A 24,056-nucleotide genomic window follows, 5' to 3' on the forward strand; every position below is an offset into this window, starting at 1 on the left:
TTTAAATGACGTGGAAACAACGTTGATACAACCAGTTTTTGCCCAGGCGGGTTGGATGTAATGAACTACTTGTTCAAAGTAACTTTAGTATAAGTTTTTATTAAGGGTAGCATTAGTGTAGCTTAACTTCTTCCAGTGTGAAGTAATTGGTAGCTTGCGAAACTAACCTACTATATTTTCAGAGTAGCTTCTCCAACTATGTAAATGTTTTTGGCAGGTAGGCTATGCTCCTATTGACAGTAGAGAAAGAAATGGCCATCTCTCACTTTCCCCTTTAAACACTGTTTGAAGAGGCTACACGTCCTATCCAGGCTATTCATTATAAACAACATCACTTTCTAAGTCAAGATCCTCAAAAATGATTTCCCCTAATTCATCGGCTTCACATGCCGCCATAAAAAGTATATGCCTACAATAGGGAAACATTGAAGGTTATTTCCTATGGAGATGGGGGCGAGAATAATTTGAACAGCAAACATATGTAAGAAAAGTTGATAAGCAGCCCATCACATCCAGAGTGTTTCCATGGAGAGTTATTAAATCCCTAGGACAAAAACAAGCCATGCATATAACAGCGGCACCGCAGAAAATAATAAATACATTTATGCGAACTGTCACATTTAATACCTACCGGGGCGTAGTGGTGAATTCATTATTACACCAACTGTATGATAATACAACTGCCTCTGTTTATGGGCTACTTGCTCGCGCGCGCGCGTGTGTTTCATCGCGATTTGAAATTGAAGAAGGTTAAAAAGAAATAAACAATTATATTGGGGGGCAGATAAATATCCATCAAATCATGCAGTGTGCCTCTGGTAACATACTTGTGTAGCCTACAAACTAAACCAACTCTGTAAGAGCGGACACATTCAGGTCTCATTCGGGTTCTCACATTTACTTCTCATAATAATAATGGATACACTCCACATGCTCACACAGTTAGGCTATATTTGGTTCCCATATTAGTATTGGTAAATTATAGATGTGTAGTATTAGCATAATGTTGCCCAGAGAAACTACCCACTGGGCACAGACGTCAATTCAACGTCTATTCCATGTTGGGTCAACTTAATTTAATTGAAATGACGTGGAAACAACGCTGATTCAGCCAGTGTGTGCCCTGTAGGTAGGTGGCCGTTGGATCCATGCAGTGTGTGTGTGAGAGAGAGATGAGAGAGCGAGCACATGTGTTTGTCTGCCAATAGCCTACTGCAGAAGAGCGAGCTGCTTCACACGGTTGAAACTGGCTGATGACTGCATTGACTAGCATACAACTGAACTCACCGTGTATTGGTCGCTTCACCAGTTTTTCAACGGAATCCTTGTAGCATACCAGCTGGTCTGTAGCCTAATTCCGTGAACAGTCTCTGTCACTGTGGATTGCTTTGACTGATATTCCGGTTAGACCACCGATAGACTCGTTTTATTCCGTTGCTGGTTGAAAAGGTCCGAACGCGTGCAGCCAGCAAGGAACGACGGGTATGTTGCTACGTAGCTGATATGATATAGACACAATAGACCGACGAGTAGTGTAAAAGAGAGAGATGAGGTGATGTTCTGACTCACTGAGACAGCGTGGACATAAATCAAGACGAGGAACTCTATTCTTGTACTACCTACGGCATATCGGAATCTCAACAGGAACCAGCAGCCAGCGGATGTCAGGTCTGTCTGACTTACTTCGATTGAAAATGTACATGTTTTTATGGATATACCAGTAGGCTGCCTGAGATAAATACGATAGAGATTGGGGAGTTTATTTGTGTTGATATTCACAATTCGTCAATCATGGACGACGTGCAAATATGACAACTGACATAACGTTTGCCTCTAAAACTTTCCCCAGTCAGTGACGGGACGATTTGTTGCCGCGCGTCTTTTGTGGAATGAATAGTGCGTCAAGGCGCGCAGCATCAATCGTCTTCATATAGACACTGTCCAAGGTCCAACTGCAAACGTTCCCTAATGAACTCAAATACTCTCTTTCAAATAAAATCAAATCCAATTTTATTGGTCTCATACACATGGTTAGCAGATGTTATTGGTCACATACACATGGTTAGCATATGTTATTGGTCACATACACATGGTTAGCAGATGTTATTGGTCACATACACATGGTTAGCAGATGTTATTGGTCACATACACATGGTTAGCAGATGTTATTGGTCACATACACATGGTTAGCAGATGTTATTGGTCACATACACATGGTTAGCAGATGTTATTGGTCACATACACATGGTTAGCATATGTTATTGGTCACATACACATGGTTAGCAGATGTTATTGGTCACATACACATGGTTAGCAGATGTTATTGGTCACATACACATGGTTAGCAGATGTTATTGGTCACATACACATGGTTAGCATATGTTATTGGTCACATACACATGGTTAGCAGATGTTATTGGTCACATACACATGGTTAGCAGATGTTATTGGTCACATACACATGGTTAGCAGATGTTATTGGTCACATACACATGGTTAGCAGATGTTATTGGTCACATACACATGGTTAGCAGATGTTATTGGTCACATACACATGGTTAGCAGATGTTATTGGTCACATACACATGGTTAGCAGATGTTATTGGTCACATACACATGGTTAGCAGATGTTATTGGTCACATACACATGGTTAGCAGATGTTATTGCAGTGTAGCGAAATGCTTATGCTTCTAGATCTGACAGTGCAGAAATATCTAACAGGTAATATCTAACAATTCCACAACAAAGTCTAATGAATAGGCTCTCTCTCTCTCTCTCTCTCTCTCTCTGGTGTTTGTGAGCTGCATCATTAGTGTGGGGATCACTCAGTCCCACATGTGATGGACCCCCAGCAGTGTGATGGAGGCCATGTGTCAGAGGGGTGTAACACTCCTGGTAATAGGGACCACCGGCCCCCTCCTGCCAAACTGGTCCGCCTGGAGTTGAACGGTGGCGGGGGCCCCTCAGGTCCACACCAGGGCAGGATGAGACAGGGGAGCCCAGGGGTCAGAACTTCGGCCCCCAAACTCACCCCACCCGCACCACAACCCAAGAACTGGCATAAAAGAGGTAAGACTGAAAAATAAGAGTGGCGGGGCGAGAGGGAGGTATGGGTGAATAGAGGGAGGTATGGGTGAATAGAGGGAGGAATGGGTGAATAGAGGGAGGAATGGGTGAATAGAGGGAGGAATGGGTGAATAGAGGGAGGAATGGGTGAATAGAGGGAGGAATGGGTGAATAGAGGGAGGTATGGGTGAATAGAGGGAGGAATGGGTGAATAGAGGGAGGTATGGGTGAATAGAGGGAGGAATGGGTGAATAGAGGGAGGTATGGGTGAATAGAGGGAGGAATGGGTGAATAGAGGGAGGTATGGGTGAATAGAGGGAGGAATGGGTGAATAGAGGGAGGAATGGGTGAATAGAGGGAGGAATGGGTGAATAGTAGGATTGTAAAACGAGAGGAATTTTCCAGGTAAAATTCCAAATGTACCAGTAAACTACTAGAATTTTGGGAAATTTCAAGAATTCTGGGGAATTTGCATGATGCTTCAGCTTTTCATTTCCAATGCCCTCTGCTTCTATCTGGATGCTGTGAAATGATTGGCTGTGCTGTGTATCCGTCATCCCAGGAAGCCTGCTGCCTGTGCTGTGTTTGGTGGAGCACAGAGAGAGCCCAGTCCTGGCAGTGGAGGCTGAGAGGAGAGAGGAGCATGCAGAGTTTGTACTGGTCAGGAGAGACCTGCTGTTTAACCAGCTGATAGAGATGGCTTTACTGGCCCTGGGCTACACTCATAGCTCAGCAGCACAGGCCAAAGGTACACACACATGCACACCAACACACACACTCACTCACACACACAGACATAAATCATGGTCACACACACACCCACACACACACACACACACACCTTCTCTTCCTCCAGTGTCAGTGTTTGTAACACAGTGTTTGCGTGTGTGTGTGTGTATGTGTGTGTGTGTGTGCGAACGCGCGAGCCTTTGTCTGTGTGTGTAGGTTCGATCCAGGTGGGTAGGTGGAACCCTGTCCCTCTGTCCTGTGTGACTGATGCTCCTGATGCCACAGTGGCTGACATGCTGCAGGACCTCTACCATGTGACCACCCTCAAGATCCAGCTCACCAGGTACACCATCATCTCTTGTGGACAGACATACGTAACATAAACGGTATCTTAACGTCTGTCTGCAGACTATGGGATGGGACAACTAATGAGGAACATTGTTCCTGGTTATTGTGTCACTGGTTATTTGGATGAATCACAATTTCACAAGGCGCTGCATTATTTGAATTTCTGAAGAGGAGGGCACATGTGGCCCATAGACTTCCAGGAGAAATGTGGAGAGAGGGGGGGTGGAGCTACCAAAGAGGTTCTGGCATTTGCAATAGATACGTATGTCATACCTCCACCCCCAGAACCTAATGGAGTAGTTTAGATTCGATTTTTGTTTCTGGGTTGCCGCGATTAGGTAGACCAGGACAAAGCTTCTGATGCTACATCTATCAACCTGCTTTCAGTGGGGGGGTGTAGTGGCAGGAAATGGTTGGCGTGAAAATCTGCTTGGCTGCATTCGTGGTTCATGATATAATAATAACTCACCATTCTGAAAACACAGCAGATGTGTTGTGTGAAGTAATTAACTAATAACTACCACCAGGTGAGGCAGGCCGGCAGGCACACACACGCACACATGCATGCACGCACGCACACACAGGCACATGCACATACACATAGGAACACACACGCACAGAAACATGCAGTCAGCCAAAGTCTAAATCTGCCACTCTACAGGCGAGGGCCCCCACAATTTCAGACAGCTTTTTTATTCATTTGTCAATCTACTTCTTTTCCACCCTCTCTTCTTCTATCTCTCCCTTCTACCTCTCCACCCCCCCTCTCTCTCTCTCTCTCTCTCTCTCTCTCTCTCTCCCCCTCTCTCTCTCTCCCCCTCTCTCTAGTTGTCCCATGTTGGAGGACCTCCCTCCAGAACAGTGGAGTCACTCCACAGTGAGAAACGCCCTGAAGGAGCTATTGAGAGACATGAACCAGAGCTCACTGGCCAAAGAGTGCCCTCTGTCCCAGGTACAACCAATGATTTATATATACACTAGATGACTGATAGGGGGCGCTGTGTTGAAGCCACAGCTTAGCCATCTTGGCACTCCCCCACCGAATATTTTGGAAGCTACAGAAATATATTTATTAATGTCTACACTCATTTTTGACAAATGTATTATATTACAGACACCTTAATGCATACTTTTACATTATATTACGTGACCTAAACATAAAAATAAGAAATTAAAAATACACTGCTCAAAAAAATAAAGGGAGCACAAAAATAACAAATCCTAGATCTGAATGAATGAAATATTCTTATTAAATACTTTTTTCTTTACATAGTTGAATGTGCTGACAACAAAATCACAGAAAAATTATCAATCAAATTTATCAACCCATGGAGGTCTGGATTTGGAGTCACACTCAAAATTAAAGTGGAAAACCACACTACAGGCTGATCCAACTTTGATGTAATGTAACATGACTATGGTTCAAAGATGCAGCTAAATGTCCTTAAAACAAGTCCAAATGAGGCTCAGTAGTGTGTGTTGTAAAGGTTTTCTTCCTGGGAAGGAGAGGAGGACCAAAATGCAGCGTGGTTATTTTTAAGCATCTTTAATAAAGATGAAAACGTAAACACTATACAAATACAAAATAAGAAAACGTGGCAAAACCGAAACAGTCCTAACTGGTGCAGAGAACACAGAGACAGGAAACAATCACCCACAAAATACCCAAAGAATATGGCTGCCTAAATATGGTTCCCAATCAGAGACAACGATAAACACCTGCCTCTGATTGAGAACCACTAGACTTACCTAGACAACTACACTGAACACAACCCCATAAATCTAATAAACCCCTAGACAAGACGAAACACAATAAATCACCCATGTCACACCCTGGCCTAACCAAAATAATAAAGAAAACACAGAATACTAAGGCCATGTGTACATGTGTGGCCTCCACGTGCCGGTATGACCTCCCTACAACGCCTGGGCATGCTCCTGATGAGGTGGCGGATGGTCTCCTGAGGGATCTCCTCCCCGACCTGGACTAAAGCATCCACCAACTCCTGGACAGTCTGTGGTGCAACGTGGCATTGGTGGATGGAGCGAGACATGATGTCCCAGATGTGCTCAATTGGATTCAGGTCTGGGGGACTGTTTGATTTCACAGAAGTGTGATTGACTTGGATTGACTTTTTTGAGCAGTATATATAACAAAAAATTCCTTAAAGTTTATTTTTAGAGATTACTAATGTTACTGTCCCCAATCAAAACAAAAAAATACTTAATTTTGTCCAACACACACACACACACAGGCATAAACACGTACACACACACACACTCACTCACACAGGCCTAAACATGTACATACTCACACACACACTCACACGGGCACAAACACGTACACACACGCAAACAAACACACACACACACACACAGGCATAAACACATACATACACACACAAACAAACACACACACACATAGGCATAAACACGTACACACACACACACACACACACACACACACACACACACACACACACACACACACACACACAAACAGGCCTAAACACGTGCACGGATTGCTGAGACACATAAGGTTTGCGGGCAGAGAGAGATATAAGGGATGTTTATCTTTTAATAGGGATAGGTGTCCCGTCAACAGGACAGTTGTAAATCATGCAGCGCCGTGTGTTACGATCGCAGATGTCAGAGAAACAACAAATGTCGGTACATATAAGTGTCTTATATCGTCTGAAAGCTTAAATTCTTGTTAATATAACTGCACTGTCCAATTTACACTAGCTATTACTGCGAAAAAATGCCATGCTATTGTTTGAGTAGAGCTCCTAACAACAAAACACTTTTTTCACCGCGACAGGTTTGATAAATTCACCTCTGAAGGTGAAATGTGTACTTACATTCTGAAATCTTGCTCTGATTTATCATCCCAAGGGTCCCAGAGATAACATGAAGTGTCGTTTTGTTAGATAAAATCATTTTTCATATCCTAAAAAGGTCCATATAGCACAATCGATTTTGTATTTCCACACGTTCAATTTGCAAAGAAAGGAATCTGTGAAAATCTAACCCTAATGTTGTTTCAACCAGTCAAATTACATTCAGATTTATTCCTCAGGGATCCTAGAATGTAACCAGACTTACCTATATCATTAGGAGTGTAGTATATCCTATAGGACACCATTTCAAAGATGGTGGTAGAATTTTTTTTTTTTAAACGGTAGATTTTTTCTTTGTATGTTCTTCTACCAGATCTATTGTGTTATATTATCCTACATTCAATTCACATTTCCACAAATCCAAAGTGTTTCCTTTCAAATGGTATCAAGAATATGCATATCCTTGCTTCAGGGCCTGAGCTACAGGCAGTTAGATTTGGGTATGTCATTTTAGGCTCTGCTGGCACATACTATACCACTGTACCCTTCTGCTACTGTCTGTCTCTTCCTCGCCCATCTCTGTGTTTCTCTTTCTTTCAGTGTGTGTTTCTCCTACTTGTTGCATGCCCAGCCTTTAGCTCAACGGGCTAAAACAGCCTTGTAACAGGCAGGCAGGTGACCCAAGTTTGAACCCAGTCGGCCACACATGCACAGCATTTCACTCACATGCTGAATTGCTTTCCACACACACACACACACATACACACACACACAGACACACACACTTGTTACTGTGAAGGAACACGGCGTAGAGGCACCTGCTGTTGGAGAACAGATGGATGTGTGTTGTGAATATTTATAACAATCAAAATAGTCTGTCTGTTACTCACCCTGAGAGCAACAACTACAGCCTCAGTCTAATAAACAGACATTCTCTCTCTCTTTATTTTTATGTTTACTCCCCCTCCCGTCTTTCTAGCTCATTCTCTCCCTCCAACTGTCTCCCTCTCTCTGACTCTGCCCCCTCTCTCTTAATTCAATGGGCTTTATTGGCATGGGGAACATATGTTTACATTGCCAAAGGAAGTGGAAAAAGAAAAGTTTCTCTTTCTCTCTCCCTCTCTCTCTCTCTCTCTCTCTTTCTCTCTTTCTCTCTCCCTCTCTCTCTCTCTCTTTCTCTCTCTCTCTTTCTCTCTCTCTCTTCTCTCTCTCTCTCTCTCTCTCTCTCTCTCTCTCTCTCTCTTTCTCTCTCTCTCTCTCTCTCTCTCTCTCTCTCTCTCTCTCTCTCTCTCTCTCTCTCTCTCTCTCTCAGATTAGAATAAATATGAAGTGATTAAAGGTGTAATCAGATGTTAAAATTCTATTTAATAGACTGGGCCTCAGGCTAGCATATGCACAGTATATAACATATATTCTATTTAATAGACTGGGCCTCAGGCTAGCGTATGTACAGTATATAACATGCATTATATTTAATAGACTGGGCCTCAGGCTAGCGTATGTACAGTATATAACATATATTCTATTTAATAGACTGGGCCTCAGGCTAGCGTATGTACAGTATATAACATGCATTCTATTTAATAGACTGGGCCTCAGGCTAGCGTATGTACAGTACATAACATATATTCTATTCAATAGACTGGGCCTCAGGCTAGCGTATGTACAGTACATAACATATATTATATTTAATAGACTGGGCCTCAGGCTAGCGTATGTACAGTACATAACATATATTCTATTTAATGGACTGGGCCTCAGGCTAGCGTATGTACAGTATATAACATGCATTATATTTAATAGACTGGGCCTCAGGCTAGCGTATGTACAGTATATAACATGCATTCTATTTAATAGACTGGGCCTCAGGCTAGCGTATGTACAGTATATAACATGCATTCTATTGAATAGACTGGGCCTCAGGCTAGCGTATGTACAGTATATAACATGCATTCTATTTAATAGACTGGGCCTCAGGCTAGCGTATGTACAGTATATAACATGCATTCTATTTAATAGACTGGGCCTCAGGCTAGCGTATGTTCAGTATATAACATGCATTCTATTTAATAGACTGGGCCTCAGGCTAGTGTATGTACAGTATATAGCATGCATTCTATTTAATAGACTGGGCCTCAGGCTTATGTATGAACAGTATATAACATGCATTCTATTTAATAGACTGGGCCTCAGGCTAGCGTATGTACAGTATATAACATGCATTCTATTTAATAGACTGGGCCTCAGGCTAGCGTATGTAAGGTATATAACATGCATTCTATTTAATAGACTTGGCCTCAGGCTAGCGTATGTACAGTATATAACATGCATTCTATTTAATAGACTGGGCCTCAGGCTTATGTATCTACAGTATATAACATGCATTCTATTTAATAGACTGGGCCTCAGGCTAGCGTATGTACAGTATATAACATGCATTATATTTAATAGACTGGGCCTCAGGCTAGCGTATGTAACATGCATTATATTTAATAGACTGGGCCTCAGGCTAGCGTGATGTACAGTATATAACATACATTCTATTTAATAGACTGGGCCTCAGGCTAGCATATATACTGTATATAACATGCATTCTATTTAATAGACTGGGCCTCAGGCTAGCGTATGTACAGTATATAACATGCATTCTATTTAATAGACTGGGCCTCAGGCTAGCGTATGTAAGGTATATAACATGCATTCTATTTAATAGACTGGGCCTCAGGCTAGCGTATGTACAGTATATAACATGCATTCTATTTAATAGACTGGGCCTCAGGCTAGCGTATGTACAGTATATAACATGCATTCTATTTAATAGACTGGGCCTCAGGCTAGCGTATGTACAGTATATAACATGCATTCTATTTAATAGACTGGGCCTCAGGCTAGCGTATGTACAGTATATAACATGCATTCTATTTAATAGACTGGGCCTCAGGCTAGCGTATGTACAGTATATAGCATGCATTCTATTTAATAATACTACATGTTGCATTGATCTGCTGTGGTTTAGTATTCATAATGCTTTTCCCTGCCACTGTTACGACTCCATCTGCTTATTTTTTTTTGTGTCTTTTGTCCCTCTCTCTCAGAGTATGATCTCCTCCATTGTTAACAGCACCTACTATGCAAATGTGTCGGCCTCCAAGTGCCACGAGTTTGGCCATTGGTATAAGCACTTCATGAATACCAAAGGCATCATGGGTAAGACTACAGGGGGGATTAAAGGGGTAGTTCAGTTATATTGATCCTCAATGCTAATGTTAGCAAATAGTCGCTTTACTATTGATATTTACTCCCCCTCTCATTTCTGTTTCTCTTCCTTCATCCCTCTCTCCACTATTCTTTTCCTCACTTCAGAGATTGACAGCTTCTCTGACCAATCCCAAACGAGCTCCACACACCCATCAACCAAACAATCATTCCCAGGCAGCACAGCCGAGCAGGTCTGCTCCTCACCCCTCCCCTTTCCTCACGGGGGTGCCACCCACACTTCTGGGCGTAGTTGTCTGGCCCCAAGTCTCTGCCCCCCGGGGCTGGTGACCGCCCCCCTCAGCCCCCAGCTAGTCAGCCCCCAACAGATAGTCATGGCCCAGTTCCTCAACCAGCAGTATGCAGTCAGCCATATGCTAGCCCAGCAAAGCCTGTCTGTATCTGTTTCCACCTCCCCCAGCAGTTCCTCAACCACCCCCTGTGGGGAGGCCTCCCCCCTCCCTGGCCCTAGCCAAGGGCCTCGACCCCCCTCCCCAGGCTGGACCACCAGGACCCGGGTCTGGGTCCCAGAGCCAGGTGTGTGGACCATCAGACATCTCATGTGAGATCTACCAGTGGGTGAGAGAGGAGCTGAAGAGAGCAGGCATCTCCCAGGCTGTGTTTGCCCGTGTGGCCTTCAACAGGACCCAGGTAGGACACAGACAGGGAGATAGGGGTACTGTATTTATGGGGCTGTGCTGTAAACTAAGGGTTAGGGAGTAATTAGGGGGTGGGGTTAGTGAAGGACAGAGTGTTATGGTGTGTGTAAACTGTGTGCTGGTGTTATCGGATTGAGTGTGTGCGCGTGTGCATGGTGATTAGCTCTTGGCATGGCCTTTGCCGCATTGTCTGTTCTGTGTGTGTGACTGTGTGTGTGTGTGTGTGAATACATGTGCTGGTGAATGTGTGTGTGTGTGTGTGTGTGCTCTGTCTGTCTGTGTGTGCGTGTGTGTGCCAGCTCTTCTCTGCAGTAGGAACTCATGCCAGCGGTGAAGCAGCTGCTGGGTCAGCTAGTCACTCTCCCGCAGAGAGTCTCTACCTCTCCCTATCTAATCACACTTACCCAGAAAGTCTGTACCTCTAAAATCACACTTCCCCAGAGTCCCTACCTCTCCCTCTCTAATCACTTCCCCAGAGAGTCTCTACCTCTCCCTCTCTAATCACGATTCCCCAGAGTCCCTACCTCTCCCTCTCTAATCACTTCCCCAGAGAGTCTCTACCTCTCCCTCTCTAATCACGATTCCCCAGAGTCTCTACCTCTCCCTCTCTAATCACGATTCCCCAGAGTCTCTACCTCTCCCTCTCTAATCACTTCCCCAGAGAGTCTCTACCTCTCCCTCTCTAATCACGATTCCCCACAGTCTCTACCTCTCCCTCTCTAATCACGATTCCCCAGAGTCTCTACCTCTACCTCTCTAATCACTTCCACAGTCTCTACCTCTCCCTCTCTAATCACACCTCCCCAGAGTCTTTACCTCTCCTTCTCTAATCACACTTCCCCAGAGAGTCTCTACCTCTACCTCTCTAATCACACTTCCCCAGAGTCTCTACCTCTACCTCTCTAATCACACTTCCCCAGAGTCTCTACCTCTTCCTCTCTAATATACTTCCCCAGGGCCCTTAACTCTCCCTCTCTAATCACACTTCCCCAGAGAGTCTCTACCTCTCGAATCTCACTTCCAGAGTCTCTACCTCTCCCTCTCTAATCACTTCCCAAGAGAGTCTCTACCTCTACCTCTCTAATCACGATTCTCCAGAGTCTTTACCTCTCTAATCACACTTCCTCAGAGAGTCTCTACCTCTCCCTCTCTAATCACACTTTCCCAGAGAGTCTCTACCTCTACCTCTCTAATCACACTTCCCCAGAGTCTCTACCCCTACCTCTCTAATCACACTTCCCCAGAGAGTCTCTATCCCTCTAATCACAATTCAAGAGTCTCTACCTCTCCCTCTCTAATCACACATCCACAGAGAGTCCCTACCTCTCCCTCTCTAATCACTTCCCCAGAGTCTCTACCTCTACCTCTCTAATCACGATTCCCCAGAGTCTTTACCTCTCTAATCACATCCCCAGAGTCTCTACCTCTACCTCTATAATCACGATTCCCCAGAGTCTCTACCTCTACCTCTCTAATCACGATTCCCCAGAGTCTTTACCTCTCTAATCACGATTCCCCAGAGTCTTTACCTCTACCTCTATAATCACGATTCCCCAGAGTCTCTACCTCTACCTCTCTAATCATGATTCCCCAGAGTCTTTACCTCTCTAATCACTTCCCCAGAGTCTCTACCTCTACCTTTCTAATCACGATTCCCCAGAGTCTTTACCTCTCTAATCACGATTCCCCAGAGTCTTTACCTCTACCTCTATAATCACGATTCCCCAGAGTCTCTACCTCTACCTCTCTAATCATGATTCCCCAGAGTCTTTACCTCTCTAATCACTTCCCCAGAGTCTCTACCTCTACCTCTCTAATCACGATTCCCCAGAGTCTTTACCTCTCTAATCACACTTCCCCAGAGAGTCTCTACCTTCAGGGAAGTCAGGAACCAATACACGCAGTCAGTCAGGAAAGCAAAGGCCAGCTTCTTCAGGCAGAAATTTGCATCCTGTAGCTCTAACTCCAAAAAGTTCTGGGACACTGTGAAGTCCATGGAGAACAAGAGCACCTCCTCCCAGCTGCCCACTGCACTGAGGCTAGGTAACACGGTCACCACCGATAAATCCATGATTATCGAAAACTTCAACAAGCATTTCTCAACGGCTGGCCATGCCTTCCTCCTGGCTACTCCAACCTCGGCCAACAGCTCCGTCCCCCCAAGCTACTCGCCCAAGCCTCTCCAGGTTCTCCTTTACCCAAATCCAGATAGCAGATGTTCTGAAAGAGCTGCAAAACCTGGACCCGTACAAATCAGCTGGGCTTGACAATCTGGACCCTCTATTTCTGAAACTATCCGCCGCCATTGTCGCAACCCCTATTACCAGCCTGTTCAACCTCTCTTTCATATCGTCTGAGATCCCCAAGGATTGGAAAGCTGCCGCAGTCATCCCCCTCTTCAAAGGGGGAGACACCCTGGACCCAAACTGTTACAGACCTATATCCATCCTGCCCTGCCTATCTAAGGTCTTCGAAAGCCAAGTCAACAAACAGGTCACTGACCATCTCGAATCCCACCGTACCTTCTCCGCTGTGCAATCTGGTTTCCGAGCCGGTCACGGGTGCACCTCAGCCACGCTCAAGGTACTAAACGATATCATAACCGCCATTGATAAAAGACAGTACTGTGCAGCCGTCTTCATCGACCTTGCCAAGGCTTTCGACTCTGTCAATCACCATATTCTTATCGGCAGACTCAGTAGCCTCGGTTTTTCTGATAACTGCCTTGCCTGGTTCACCAACTACTTTGCAGACAGAGTTCAGTGTGTCAAATCGGAGGGCATGCTGTCCGGTCCTCTGGCAGTCTCTATGGGGGTGCCACAGGGTTCAATTCTCGGGCCGACTCTTTTCTCTGTATATATCAATGATGTTTCTCTTGCTGCGGGCGATTCCCTGATCCACCTCTACGCAGACGACACCATTCTATATACTTCCGGCCCGTCCTTGGACACTGTGCTATCTAACCTCCAAACGAGCTTCAATGCCATACAACACTCCTTCCGTGGCCTCCAACTGCTCTTAAACGCTAGTGCGGCAGGGTAGCCTAGTGGTTAGAGCGTTGGACTAGTAACCGAAAGGTTGCAAGTTCGAATCCCTGAGCTGACAAGGTACAAATCTGTCATTCTGCCCCTGAACAGGTAGTTAACCCACTGTTCCTAGGCTGTCATTGAAAATAAGAATTTGTTCTTAACTGACTTGCCTAATAAAATAAAGGTAAAATAAAATAGTAAAACCAAATGCATGCTTTTCAACCGTTCGCTGCCTGCACCCGCACGCCTGACTAGCATCACTACCTGGATGGTTCCGACCTAGAATATGTGGACATCTGTAAGTACCTAGGTGTCTGGCTAGACTGTAAACTCTCCTTCCAGACTCATATCAAACATATCAAATCTAGAGTTGGCTTTCTATTCTGCAACAAAGCCTCCTTCACTCACGCCGCCAAACTTACCCTAGTAAAACTGACTATACTACCGATCCTCGACTTCGGCGATGTCATCTACAAAATAGCTTCCAACACTCTACTCAGCAAACTGGATGCAGTTTATCACAGTGCCATCCGTTTTGTTACTAAAGCACTTTATACCACCCACCACTGCGACCTGTATGCTCTAGTCGGCTGGCCCTCGCTACATATTCGTCGCCAGACTCACTGGCTCCAGGTGATCAACAAGTCCATGCTAGGTAAAGCTCTGCCTTATCTCAGTTCACTGGTCAAGATGGCAACACCCACCCGTAGCACGCGCTCCAGCAGGTGTATCTCACTGATCATCCCTAAAGCCAACACCCAATTTTACCTACCTCTTCCCCATACGGTTTATATTTATTTACTTTTCTGCTCTTTTGCACACCAATATCTGTACCTGTACATGACCATCTGATCATTTAACACTCCAGTGTTAATCTGCAAAATTGTAATTATTTGCCTACCTCCTCATGCCTTTTGCACACAATGTATATAGACTCTCTTTTTTTTCATACTGTGTTATTGACTTGTTAATTGTTTACTCCATGTGTAACTCTGTGTTGTCTGTTCACACTGCTATGCTTTATCTTGGCCAGGTCGCAGTTGCAAATGAGAACTTGTTCTCAACTAGCCTACCTGGTTAAATAAAGGTGAAATAAAAAAAATACCTCTCCCTCTCTAATCACACTTCCTCATAGTCTCTATCATTCTAATCACAATTATCCTGAGTCTCTACCTCTCCCTCTCTAATCACACCTCCCCAGAGAGTCTTTACCTCTCTATTCAAACTTCCCAAGACTCTCTACCTCTTCATCTCTAACCACACTTCCCTAGAGAGTCTCTACCTCTCCCTCTCTAATCACACGTCCCCAGAGAGTCTTTACCTCTATTCAAACTTCCCAAGAGTCTCTACCTCTCCATCTCTAACCACACTTCCCCAGAGAGTCTCTACCTCTCCCTCTCTAATCACACGTCCCCAGAGTTTCTACCTCTCTATTCACAATTCCCCATAGTCTCTACCTCTCCCTCTCTAATCACACTTCCAGTCTCTCCCTCTCCCTCTGTTTCTCTCCATCCCTCCATTATGCTTTCTCATCTCTCTATCACTCTCTGTCCATCTCTCTACATCTACCTCTCTTTATATCTTCTTTTCTCTGTCCATCACTTACTATCTTCCTTTCTTTTTATATTTCCTATATGTATTTCCACCCTTTATCTGTATCCAACTTCATGACGTCTCCATTTGACAGGTCTATCCCTTGTTTTTCTCATTTCATTTAAATCTTTCTCCTTTCCCCATTTCATACCTTTCTCGCTCCCTCCCTCCCTTCCTTCCTCCCTCCCTCCCTACCTCCCTCCCTCTGTCTATCCTGTCTGCTCCTGCAGTTAGAAGGCACTCACATTAATGGCTTCGAGAGAGACCTAGCCCACTGTTACTATTACCGTCATTATCACCAGCATCATCATGGGTGTCATTATAATGATCAAAGGCCGCAATTATAGCCACCTGCCCTGCATTTCTCTGTCGCTGTGACAACTGGGCTCTGCGAACAGGTAGAAGGGAGTGGGGCAGAGGAAGGAATGTCTCACCTGGGCAAGGTGCCAAGGAGTAGAGTGGATGGGACTTGGAGTGTAAAGACCTTATTGGAGTGTGAATGCTTAATAGCTAGGGTGTGTGTGTGTGTGAGGAGTGAGGGGGGTCTACATTAGAGGGGTATAGTCCTAACAAAATGACATATATTTTGAGTGGGAGGGAGGGCAGAGCAACCCCCTATTAGAGTCCCATTGTATGGAAGAGTGAGTGACTGCTGTACGAGCAGGAGCTGACAGATAACAACTTAATAAGGGACTAATCCGTTTATTAGCAGTGCTTTAGAAGGTGTCTGGAGTTGGTCATCTGCTATGTTGACTCCAGCACTGTAAAGGGAAAAACACTCCCTGTGAGGACGTGTGCTGTCTGGGTGGGTGTAAGTCTCTATGTTCAGAGGTTATCCTAGTCTAGACTAATGGCCTTCAGACAGTTTTAGTATGAAACTTGCAGGTTGACGTTTATTCGCTTTTTTAATGTTAGAGTTAGACATTAGGGTTAGCAGTGTGGTTAAGGTTAGAGTTAAGGTTAGGGTTAGGTTTAAAATCAGACTTTATGACATTGTGGCTGTGCCAGCTATTGACCACTCTACAGAGCTTCCTGCAGAACAACATTCATGACCAAAATGCTAACCTGCACAAAACTTTCCATTAGGGTTTTGTTTGATGGTGTTAATAATTTATCTTTATCATTGTCTATAAGTTTCTCTTGGCCTGGTCAACATTACAGGGCTACAACCCTGGAAGTCTAACTTGCCAAGTGTGACACACTCCCTGATTCATTTAAATCAGGGGTCTTCATCTTTCTCTTGCCCAGGAGCCCCCACCCAGGTTGATGAAGTGATTCATGCTTTGCCTGGCTACACAAACTCCTTGCTCCAGCCAAACTCTACAACACGCCCATGGACATGAGTTTATTCTCCACAATGAGTTTGGATCTGAGTACCTCCCAACGATTTCTAGAATGGAAATCCATCCTAGACCGTCTGATTGGTCCCAGAAACTGATGGGTTGGGCCAGAGCCAGAACACACGTGGGTAAAGCGGCGTGGAGAAAAATTGTCATTGGCTTTGATACTCTGATTAGACCAATTGCTGATGGCTTTGGTTTGTACAGTGCCCCTCGTCACCACAAATTACTTCAATGATGGCAATCTCAACCTGAAGTATGTAGCGAACGACAGAGCTGCGGAAGAATTCAGTTTGAGTCGTCAGGCAAATTCCTGCTCTGCTCATGCTGACAAAAGTTGCATGTCCAGTGTGGCAGCTGTTTTCACAACGTAGTGATTCTATTTCCATGGTGTGTATCTTGTCTTCATGTGTCTTTCTATCCTGTGTGTCAGGGCCTGCTGTCTGAGATCCTGCGTAAGGAGGAGGATCCTAAGAGTGCGTCTCAGTCTCTCCTGGTCAACCTGCGGTCCATGCAGAGTTTCCTACAGATACCGGAAGGTGACCGCGACCGTATCTACCAGGAGGAGAGAGAGAGGAGTCTGACCACGTGGACCATTATCAACCATTCACCCAACAACACTACCACACCTCGCCACACACAGGTCAGACAGACAGAGCGAGATGGAGTGTGTGTGTGTGCATGTGTGTGTGGGTTGAAGTTATATCTTGTTCATGATAGTCTAAGATGTATTCCTCTGATGTTTCAGACCAGAAAGGAAGAGGGAAACTTTGTTAAGGCTGAAGATTGGCCCTCCCAGGTTTCCATTGTATTTCCTAAAGTAAGCTCTCTCTCTCTCTCTCTCTCTCTCTCTCTCTCTCTCTCTCTCAAAGTGTAAATGCTTTATAGCCAAAGTGACAATGGCAACTTCTCTGCTAATCAAACTGAAATCAGAACAGAAATATCTTTACTAATCAAACGATACAGCTGTTTTAGTAACCACATCAACGCCTCTCTCCCCTCTGCAGGTGAGGCTGTCTCCAGTAGCAGTAGTAAACAGAGGGGCGAAGAGCGAGGGATGTGTTCTAGACAGAGGGTTGAAGAGCGAGGGATGTGTTCTAGACAGAGGGGTGAAGAGCGTGGGATGTGTTCTAGACAGAGGGGTGAAGAACGTGGGATGTGTTCTAGACAGAGGGGTGAAGAGCGTGGGATGTGTTCTAGACAGAGGAGTGAAGAGCGAGGGATGTGTTCTAGACAGAGGGGTGAAGAACGTGGGATGTGTTCTAGACAGAGGGGTGAAGAGCGAGGGATGTGTTCTAGACAGAGGGTTGAAGAGCGAGGGATGTGTTCTAGACAGAGGGGTGAAGAACGTGGGATGTGTTCTAGACAGAGGGGTGAAGAGCGTGGGATGTGTTCTAGACAGAGGAGTGAAGAGCGAGGGATGTGTTCTAGACAGAGGGGTGAAGAACGTGGGATGTGTTCTAGACAGAGGGGTGAAGAATGTGGGATGTGTTCTAGACAGAGGAGTGAAGAGCGAGGGATGTGTTCTAGACAGAGGAGTGAAGAGCGAGGGATGTGTTCTAGACAGAGGAGTGAAGAGCGAGGGATGTGTTCTAGACAGAGGGGTGAAGAGCGAGGGATGTGTTCTAGACATCAACAGTTCTATCTATGAGGAGATCCAACAGGAGATGAAGAGAGCCAAGGTTTCTCAGGCCATGTTTGCCAAGATGGCCGCGTCCAAGAGTCAGGTATACACAGACACGCACACACAACACACACAAGCACGTGTACACACACACACAAACAGACACTCACACAAACACTCACACAAGCACAAAGAAAAGAGAGTATGGTACTCACTGACTGAGGGATACCTATGGAAACAATGCTAATCTTGCACTGAAACAGAAGAAAACGTTTATTACAGACTGATATTAGTAAGTGTGTAACACACACACATTTCCGCAAGTTCCTATAATATCAGATTTCGTATGTGATGTATGAATTTATGAAAACATCTTTACACAGAGCCAAGTTGGGCAGTAACCGGTTGTGTAGGAAATGATCAACTAGCAGCTGCTGTCTATGGAGAGCTCTGATCACCACATCAGTCAGTTATTGTTCTATAAATCACCAGTGTACACACACTTGCATGAATACGCACACACCCATAAACACGCACATGTCACACACATGCGCACACACTTGTACACAAACACACACACACACACACTTGAACACACACCAAATGCGTGCCAACACACAGACACACTGGTGGTTCCATTGTGCTAGTTTTCCAGGCAGAACCATAAGCTTGTTATTGCCTTTTGTTTTGGGATAATTTCCCTCTGTAGAATGGAGTGATTTCTGTCTTTCTCTCTCTGCTTTTCTTTCACTCTCTTTCTAGCTTCCCGTCTTGCCTGTTTGGCAGGCAGCACCATGGAGCTCATGTTAGTGTAGGGCTGTTTGGCAGGCAGCACCATGGAGCTCACGTTAGTGTAGGGCTGTTTGGCAGGCAGCACCATGGAGCTCACGTTAGTGTAGGGCTGTTTGGCAGGCAGCACCATGTTGGAGCTCACATTATTAATGGCCTGTTTGGCAGGCAGCACCATGGAGCTCACGTTAGTGTAGGGCTGTTTGGCAGGCAGCACCATGTTGGAGCTCACATTATTAATGGCCTGTTTGGCAGGCAGCACCATGGAGTTCACATTAGTGTAGGGCTGTTTGGCAGGCAGCACCATGGAGCTCACGTTAGTGTAGGGCTGTTTGGCAGGCAGCACCATGGAGCTCACGTTAGTGTAGGGCTGTTTGGCAGGCAGCACCATGTTGGAGCTCACATTATTAATGGCCTGTTTGGCAGGCAGCACCATGGAGCTCACGTTAGTGTAGGGCTGTTTGGCAGGCAGCACCATGTTGGAGCTCACATTAGTGTAGGGCTGTTTGGCAGGCAGCACCATGTTGGAGCTCACATTAGTGTAGGGCTGTTTGGCAGGCAGCACCATGTTGGAGCTCACATTAGTGTAGGGCTGTTTGGCAGGCAGCACCATGTTGGAGCTCACATTATTAATGGCCTGTTTGGCAGGCAGCACCATGTTGGAGCTCACATTAGTGCAGGGCTGTTTGGCAGGCAGCACCATGTTGGAGCTCACGTTAGTGTAGGGCTGTTTGGCAGGCAGCACCATGGAGTTCACATTAGTGTAGGGCTGTTTGGCAGGCAGCACCATGTTGGAGCTCACGTTAGTGCAGGGCTGTTTGGCAGGCAGCACCATGTTGGAGCTCACGTTAGTGTAGGGCTGTTTGGCAGGCAGCACCATGGAGTTCACATTAGTGTAGGGCTGTTTGCAGGCAGCACCATGGAGCTCACGTTAGTGTAGGGCTGTTTGGCAGGCGGCACCATGGAGCTCACATTAGTGTAGGGCTGTTTGGCAGGCAGCACCATGTTAGAGCTCTTTGTTGTATCTTCTCACTGTCACTGCATGGCTTTGTGTGCTATTGCTGGGCTACGGCCAGGTGTGTGTGTGCCAAAGTAATTGTGTAGAGGATAAGAGCTTGGCACTGTCGCTACTTTCCCTCGCTGCCCCCTCCTCTCCCTCACTGCCTCCTCCTCTCCCTCACTGCCTCCTCCTCTCCCTCACTGCCTCCTACTCTCCCTCGCTGCCTCCTCCTCTCCCCTCGCTGCCCCCTCCTCTCCCTCTCTGCCTCCTCCTCTCCCTCGCTGCCTCCTCCTCTCCCTCGCTGCCTCCTCCTCTCCCTCTCTGCCTCCTCCTCTCCCTTTCTGCCTCCTCCTCTCCCTCTGTGCCTCCTCCGCTCCCTCGCTGCCTCCTCCTCTCCCTCTCTGCCTCCTCCTCTCCCTTTCTGCCTCCTCCTCTCCCTCTGTGCCTCCTCCGCTCCCTCGCTGCCTCCTCCTCTCCCTCTCTGCCTCCTCCTCTCCCTCGCTGCCTCCTCCTCTCCCTCGCTGCCTCCTCCTCTCCCTCTCTACCCCCTCCTCTCCCTCACTGCCTCCTCCTCTCCCTCTCTGCCTCCTCCTCTCCCTCGCTGCCTCCTCCTCTCCCTCGCTGCCTCCTCCTCTCCCTCTCTGCCTCCTCCTCTCCCTCGCTGCTTCCCCTCTCCCTCTCTGCCTCCCTCGCTGCCTCCCTCGCTGCTTCCCCTCTCCCTCGCTGCCTCCCTCGCTGCTTCCCCTCTCCCGCGCTGCCTCCCTTGCTGCTTCCCCTCTCCCTCTCCGCCTCCTCCTCTCCCTCTCTGCCTCCTCCTCTCCCTCTCTGCTTTCTCCTCTCCCTCGCTGCCTCCTCCTCTCCCTCTCTGCCTCCTCCTCTCCCTCTCTGCCTCCTCCTCTCCCTCTCTGCCTCCTCCTCTCCCTCTCTGCCTCCTCCTCTCCCTCTCTGCCTCCTCCTCTCCCTTGCTGCCTCCTCCTCTCCCTCGCTGCCTCCACCTCTCCCTCGCTGCTTCCTCCTCTCCCTCTCTGCTTCCTCCTCTCCCTCTCTGCCTCCTCCGCTCCCTCGCTGCTTCCTCCTCTCCCTCTCTGCCTCCTCCTCTCCCTCGCTGCCTCCTCCCTCCCTCGCTGCCTCCTCCTCTCCCTCTGTGCCTCCTCCTCTCCCTTTCTGCCTCCTCCTCTCCCTCTCTGCCTCCTCCTCTCCCTCTGTGCCTCCTCCTCTCCCTTTCTGCCTCCTCCTCTCCCTCTGTGCCTCCTCCGCTCCCTCGCTGCCTCCTCCTCGCCCTCTCTGCCTCCTCCTCTCCCTCTGCCTCCTCCTCTCCCTTTCTGCCTCCTCCTCTCCTCTGTTGACTAGTCGTTTGAACTGTAGTTATTTTATATCAAACATCAATTTCAATGTTGATTTCTGGTCATAAAAACAGAAGCTGTGTTTCAGTATCTTTACAAGAGATTGTACATTTTAGTATCTTACATGAATGGGTTCTGAGAAGGTTTGTATTTCTATTCTATGGGTTCTCTGACCGGGTTCTGATGTGGGTGTGTGTTCTGCAGGGCTGGCTGTGTGAGCTGCTGCGCTGGAAGGAGGATCCGTCCCCAGAGAACCGAACCCTGTGGGAGAACCTGTGTATGATCCGGCGCTTCCTGAGTCTAGCCCAGATGGAACGAGACGCCATCTATGAACAGGAGAGCAACACTCTGCAACAACACTGTACAGACAGACTCACACAGCTAGTCAACAACAACACACTGGTCAGTCTACTCTGGATAGCCTACATACACACATACACGCATGGAAGCACATGCACACAACACAAACACAATTCTACAGTGTAAATGTACATGCATATATACACACTCAAATGTGTATATCATCAGCTCCCATTGGTTTGTTTGTAACTTAACATCCATCTGTCTCCACCAGCTCCAACGCCACTCCCCATTGCAACAACAACACCATCAACGAACACTGACCGCTCTGTCCCAGCTGCCCTTGCAGCCCCAGGCGGAGCCTCGCCTGCCGCCACGACAACCATCCACAGCATCACCGGCCGAGACTGAGGGGGGTAGGCGGCAACTGAGGACCTGGTGGGGAAGTAGTCAGGGTGATGGGAGGGAAGAGGATATTACTGGCAGGGGCTGTAGGGGTTGGGGCCAGGGCAGGGTTAGGGGTGTGTATAACAATGACAAGGAAGGGGGAGTGGGACGGTGGGCGGGGGGCAGACAGACTAACGGCGAGGTTGATGGTGGGAGTGATGGCGAGGGGTTTCGGGTGTCCCGAGAGGCACAGGGGATCCTGCAGAGCTTCATCCAGGACGTTGGTCTGAACCCAGACGAGGAGGCTGTCCACACACTGTCAGCCCAGCTGGGCCTGCCCAAACACACCATCCTCAGCTTCTTTCACAGCCAGCACCACAGCTACACTCACCAGAACCATAGACAGTACTACAGTGAGATCCAACACAACCAACATCCGAGCCAGGACCACAACCACAGAGAGAATCACAACCAACACCACACGGACCAGGACCAGCTCTTCTATAATGGAGCAGGCCCAACCCAGCCTAAGAGAACTACAGGGGAGGAGTGGACTGTAGATCTCGCTGGACAAATGGGGGTGGGGGGGGAGGATATGGACCGGGAAGAGGAAATAGAGGGGAAGGGGGAGGAGGACGCCATTTTGAAAGAGTTGGATGTGAGCAGTCAGACTAACGCTGTCGCCACCCTAGAGGAGGAGCAACATGATTCTAACCAATCTGAGACTGCCCAACCACATGACTCTGATGAATAACATGAGTCCATCCACTAGTTGTCCCCTTTAACCCAATGAGAAGGCATCAATTTGATAGACTCATCTAGCTCTGCAGAAAATAATATTAGCCTTTTCTGAAGAACTTTAGTAATGAATGATGTGGTGTTATAGGTGTTTCCCTTATTTGTAATGAAACATTTCAATTAAAGACTAACTGTGAAAATAAATGAAATTATGTAGTTATACATGTATGCAGAGGCCCAGTGCAGTCAAAAACTAGATTTTCCTGTGTTTTGGATATATTTCCTCACTGAGGTTGGAATAAAACAGTGAAATTGTGAAAAGTATGATAATGCCCTTTCAGTGTAAGAGCTGTTTGAACATTTTGGCCTGTTTTGGTGGGGTGGAGCTTTGGCCTGCCTGGTGACATCACCAGACGCTAAATTAGTTAATACACCAATAAGAAAGAGAGTTCCAAACCTCTCTGCCAATTAACAGCAAATTTTCAGTTTTCCCATCCTCACTCAGACCACTCCCAGACAGTCCTAGCAAAATTTTTGCTTGAGAAATTGCTATTTGCTAATAAGCTATTTTTGTTTCTTTTTGACCATTTGAACTAAAAACAACCACAGTAAGGTACTTAATTGTTACCTAGAAATTCTTTGATATTGAGACCTTTAACTGTTGAGGATCCAATTTGAAAGACATTATGCCAACAAATGCCTTGTTGTATGTGGCACTACCCATCTGTTCTATGCCTAGATCATCCTCTCTGGATTTAAAAGACATTGAAATGTGAATATTGATATTGATCCACTGGCAACAGCTGTATTATAGACACATGATACAGTATAGTGTTTTGGTTTCTTTCTCTTTTACAAAACTCTGACAACTACGCTTTCTTACATCGATCTGTCATAATGTCCACGTACTTGTCTCTTTGACTGACAGTAAAATGTAAAAGTGTCTTAGTCTTTTCTGATCAACATAGTTGAGGGACATCACTCAAATTTTGTATGCTAATTATTTCACTCTAGC

General features: G+C 46.4%; 1 protein-coding gene across 1 annotated transcript; it reads left to right on the forward strand.

The window, feature by feature from the left end:
• The first annotated feature begins 1,182 nt into the window (after positions 1-1,182).
• Positions 1,183-23,394, forward strand: LOC112265811 (DNA-binding protein SATB1-like). Its single transcript, XM_042295258.1, has 13 exons — positions 1,183-1,668; positions 2,815-3,070; positions 3,630-3,815; positions 4,013-4,139; positions 4,973-5,096; positions 10,080-10,191; positions 10,348-10,643; positions 10,717-10,890; positions 17,294-17,503; positions 17,609-17,680; positions 17,868-18,587; positions 21,821-22,018; positions 22,191-23,394. Exons 2-13 carry the CDS (start codon positions 2,842-2,844, stop codon positions 23,055-23,057), a joined length of 3,315 nt encoding a protein of 1,104 aa, XP_042151192.1. The 5' UTR covers positions 1,183-1,668; positions 2,815-2,841; the 3' UTR covers positions 23,058-23,394.
• The last annotated feature ends 662 nt before the right edge of the window (positions 23,395-24,056 follow it).

The sequence above is a fragment of the Oncorhynchus tshawytscha genome, linkage group LG13, assembly GCF_018296145.1.
Source record: "Oncorhynchus tshawytscha isolate Ot180627B linkage group LG13, Otsh_v2.0, whole genome shotgun sequence".
NCBI lineage: Eukaryota > Metazoa > Chordata > Actinopteri > Salmoniformes > Salmonidae > Oncorhynchus > Oncorhynchus tshawytscha.

What these genes read in the sequence shown, in the direction of transcription:
- LOC112265811 (XM_042295258.1), top strand. Translation starts at nt 2,842, where the DNA reads ATGGACCCCCAGCAGTGTGATGGAGGCCATGTGTCAGAGGGGTGTAAC. An exon ending in AAGAGTGCCCTCTGTCCCAG is followed by an intron (nt 5,097 to 10,079) that starts GTACAACCAATG and finishes CCTCTCTCTCAG; the next exon opens with AGTATGATCTCCTCCATTGT. An exon ending in GAATACCAAAGGCATCATGG is followed by an intron (nt 10,192 to 10,347) that starts GTAAGACTACAG and finishes TCCTCACTTCAG; the next exon opens with AGATTGACAGCTTCTCTGAC.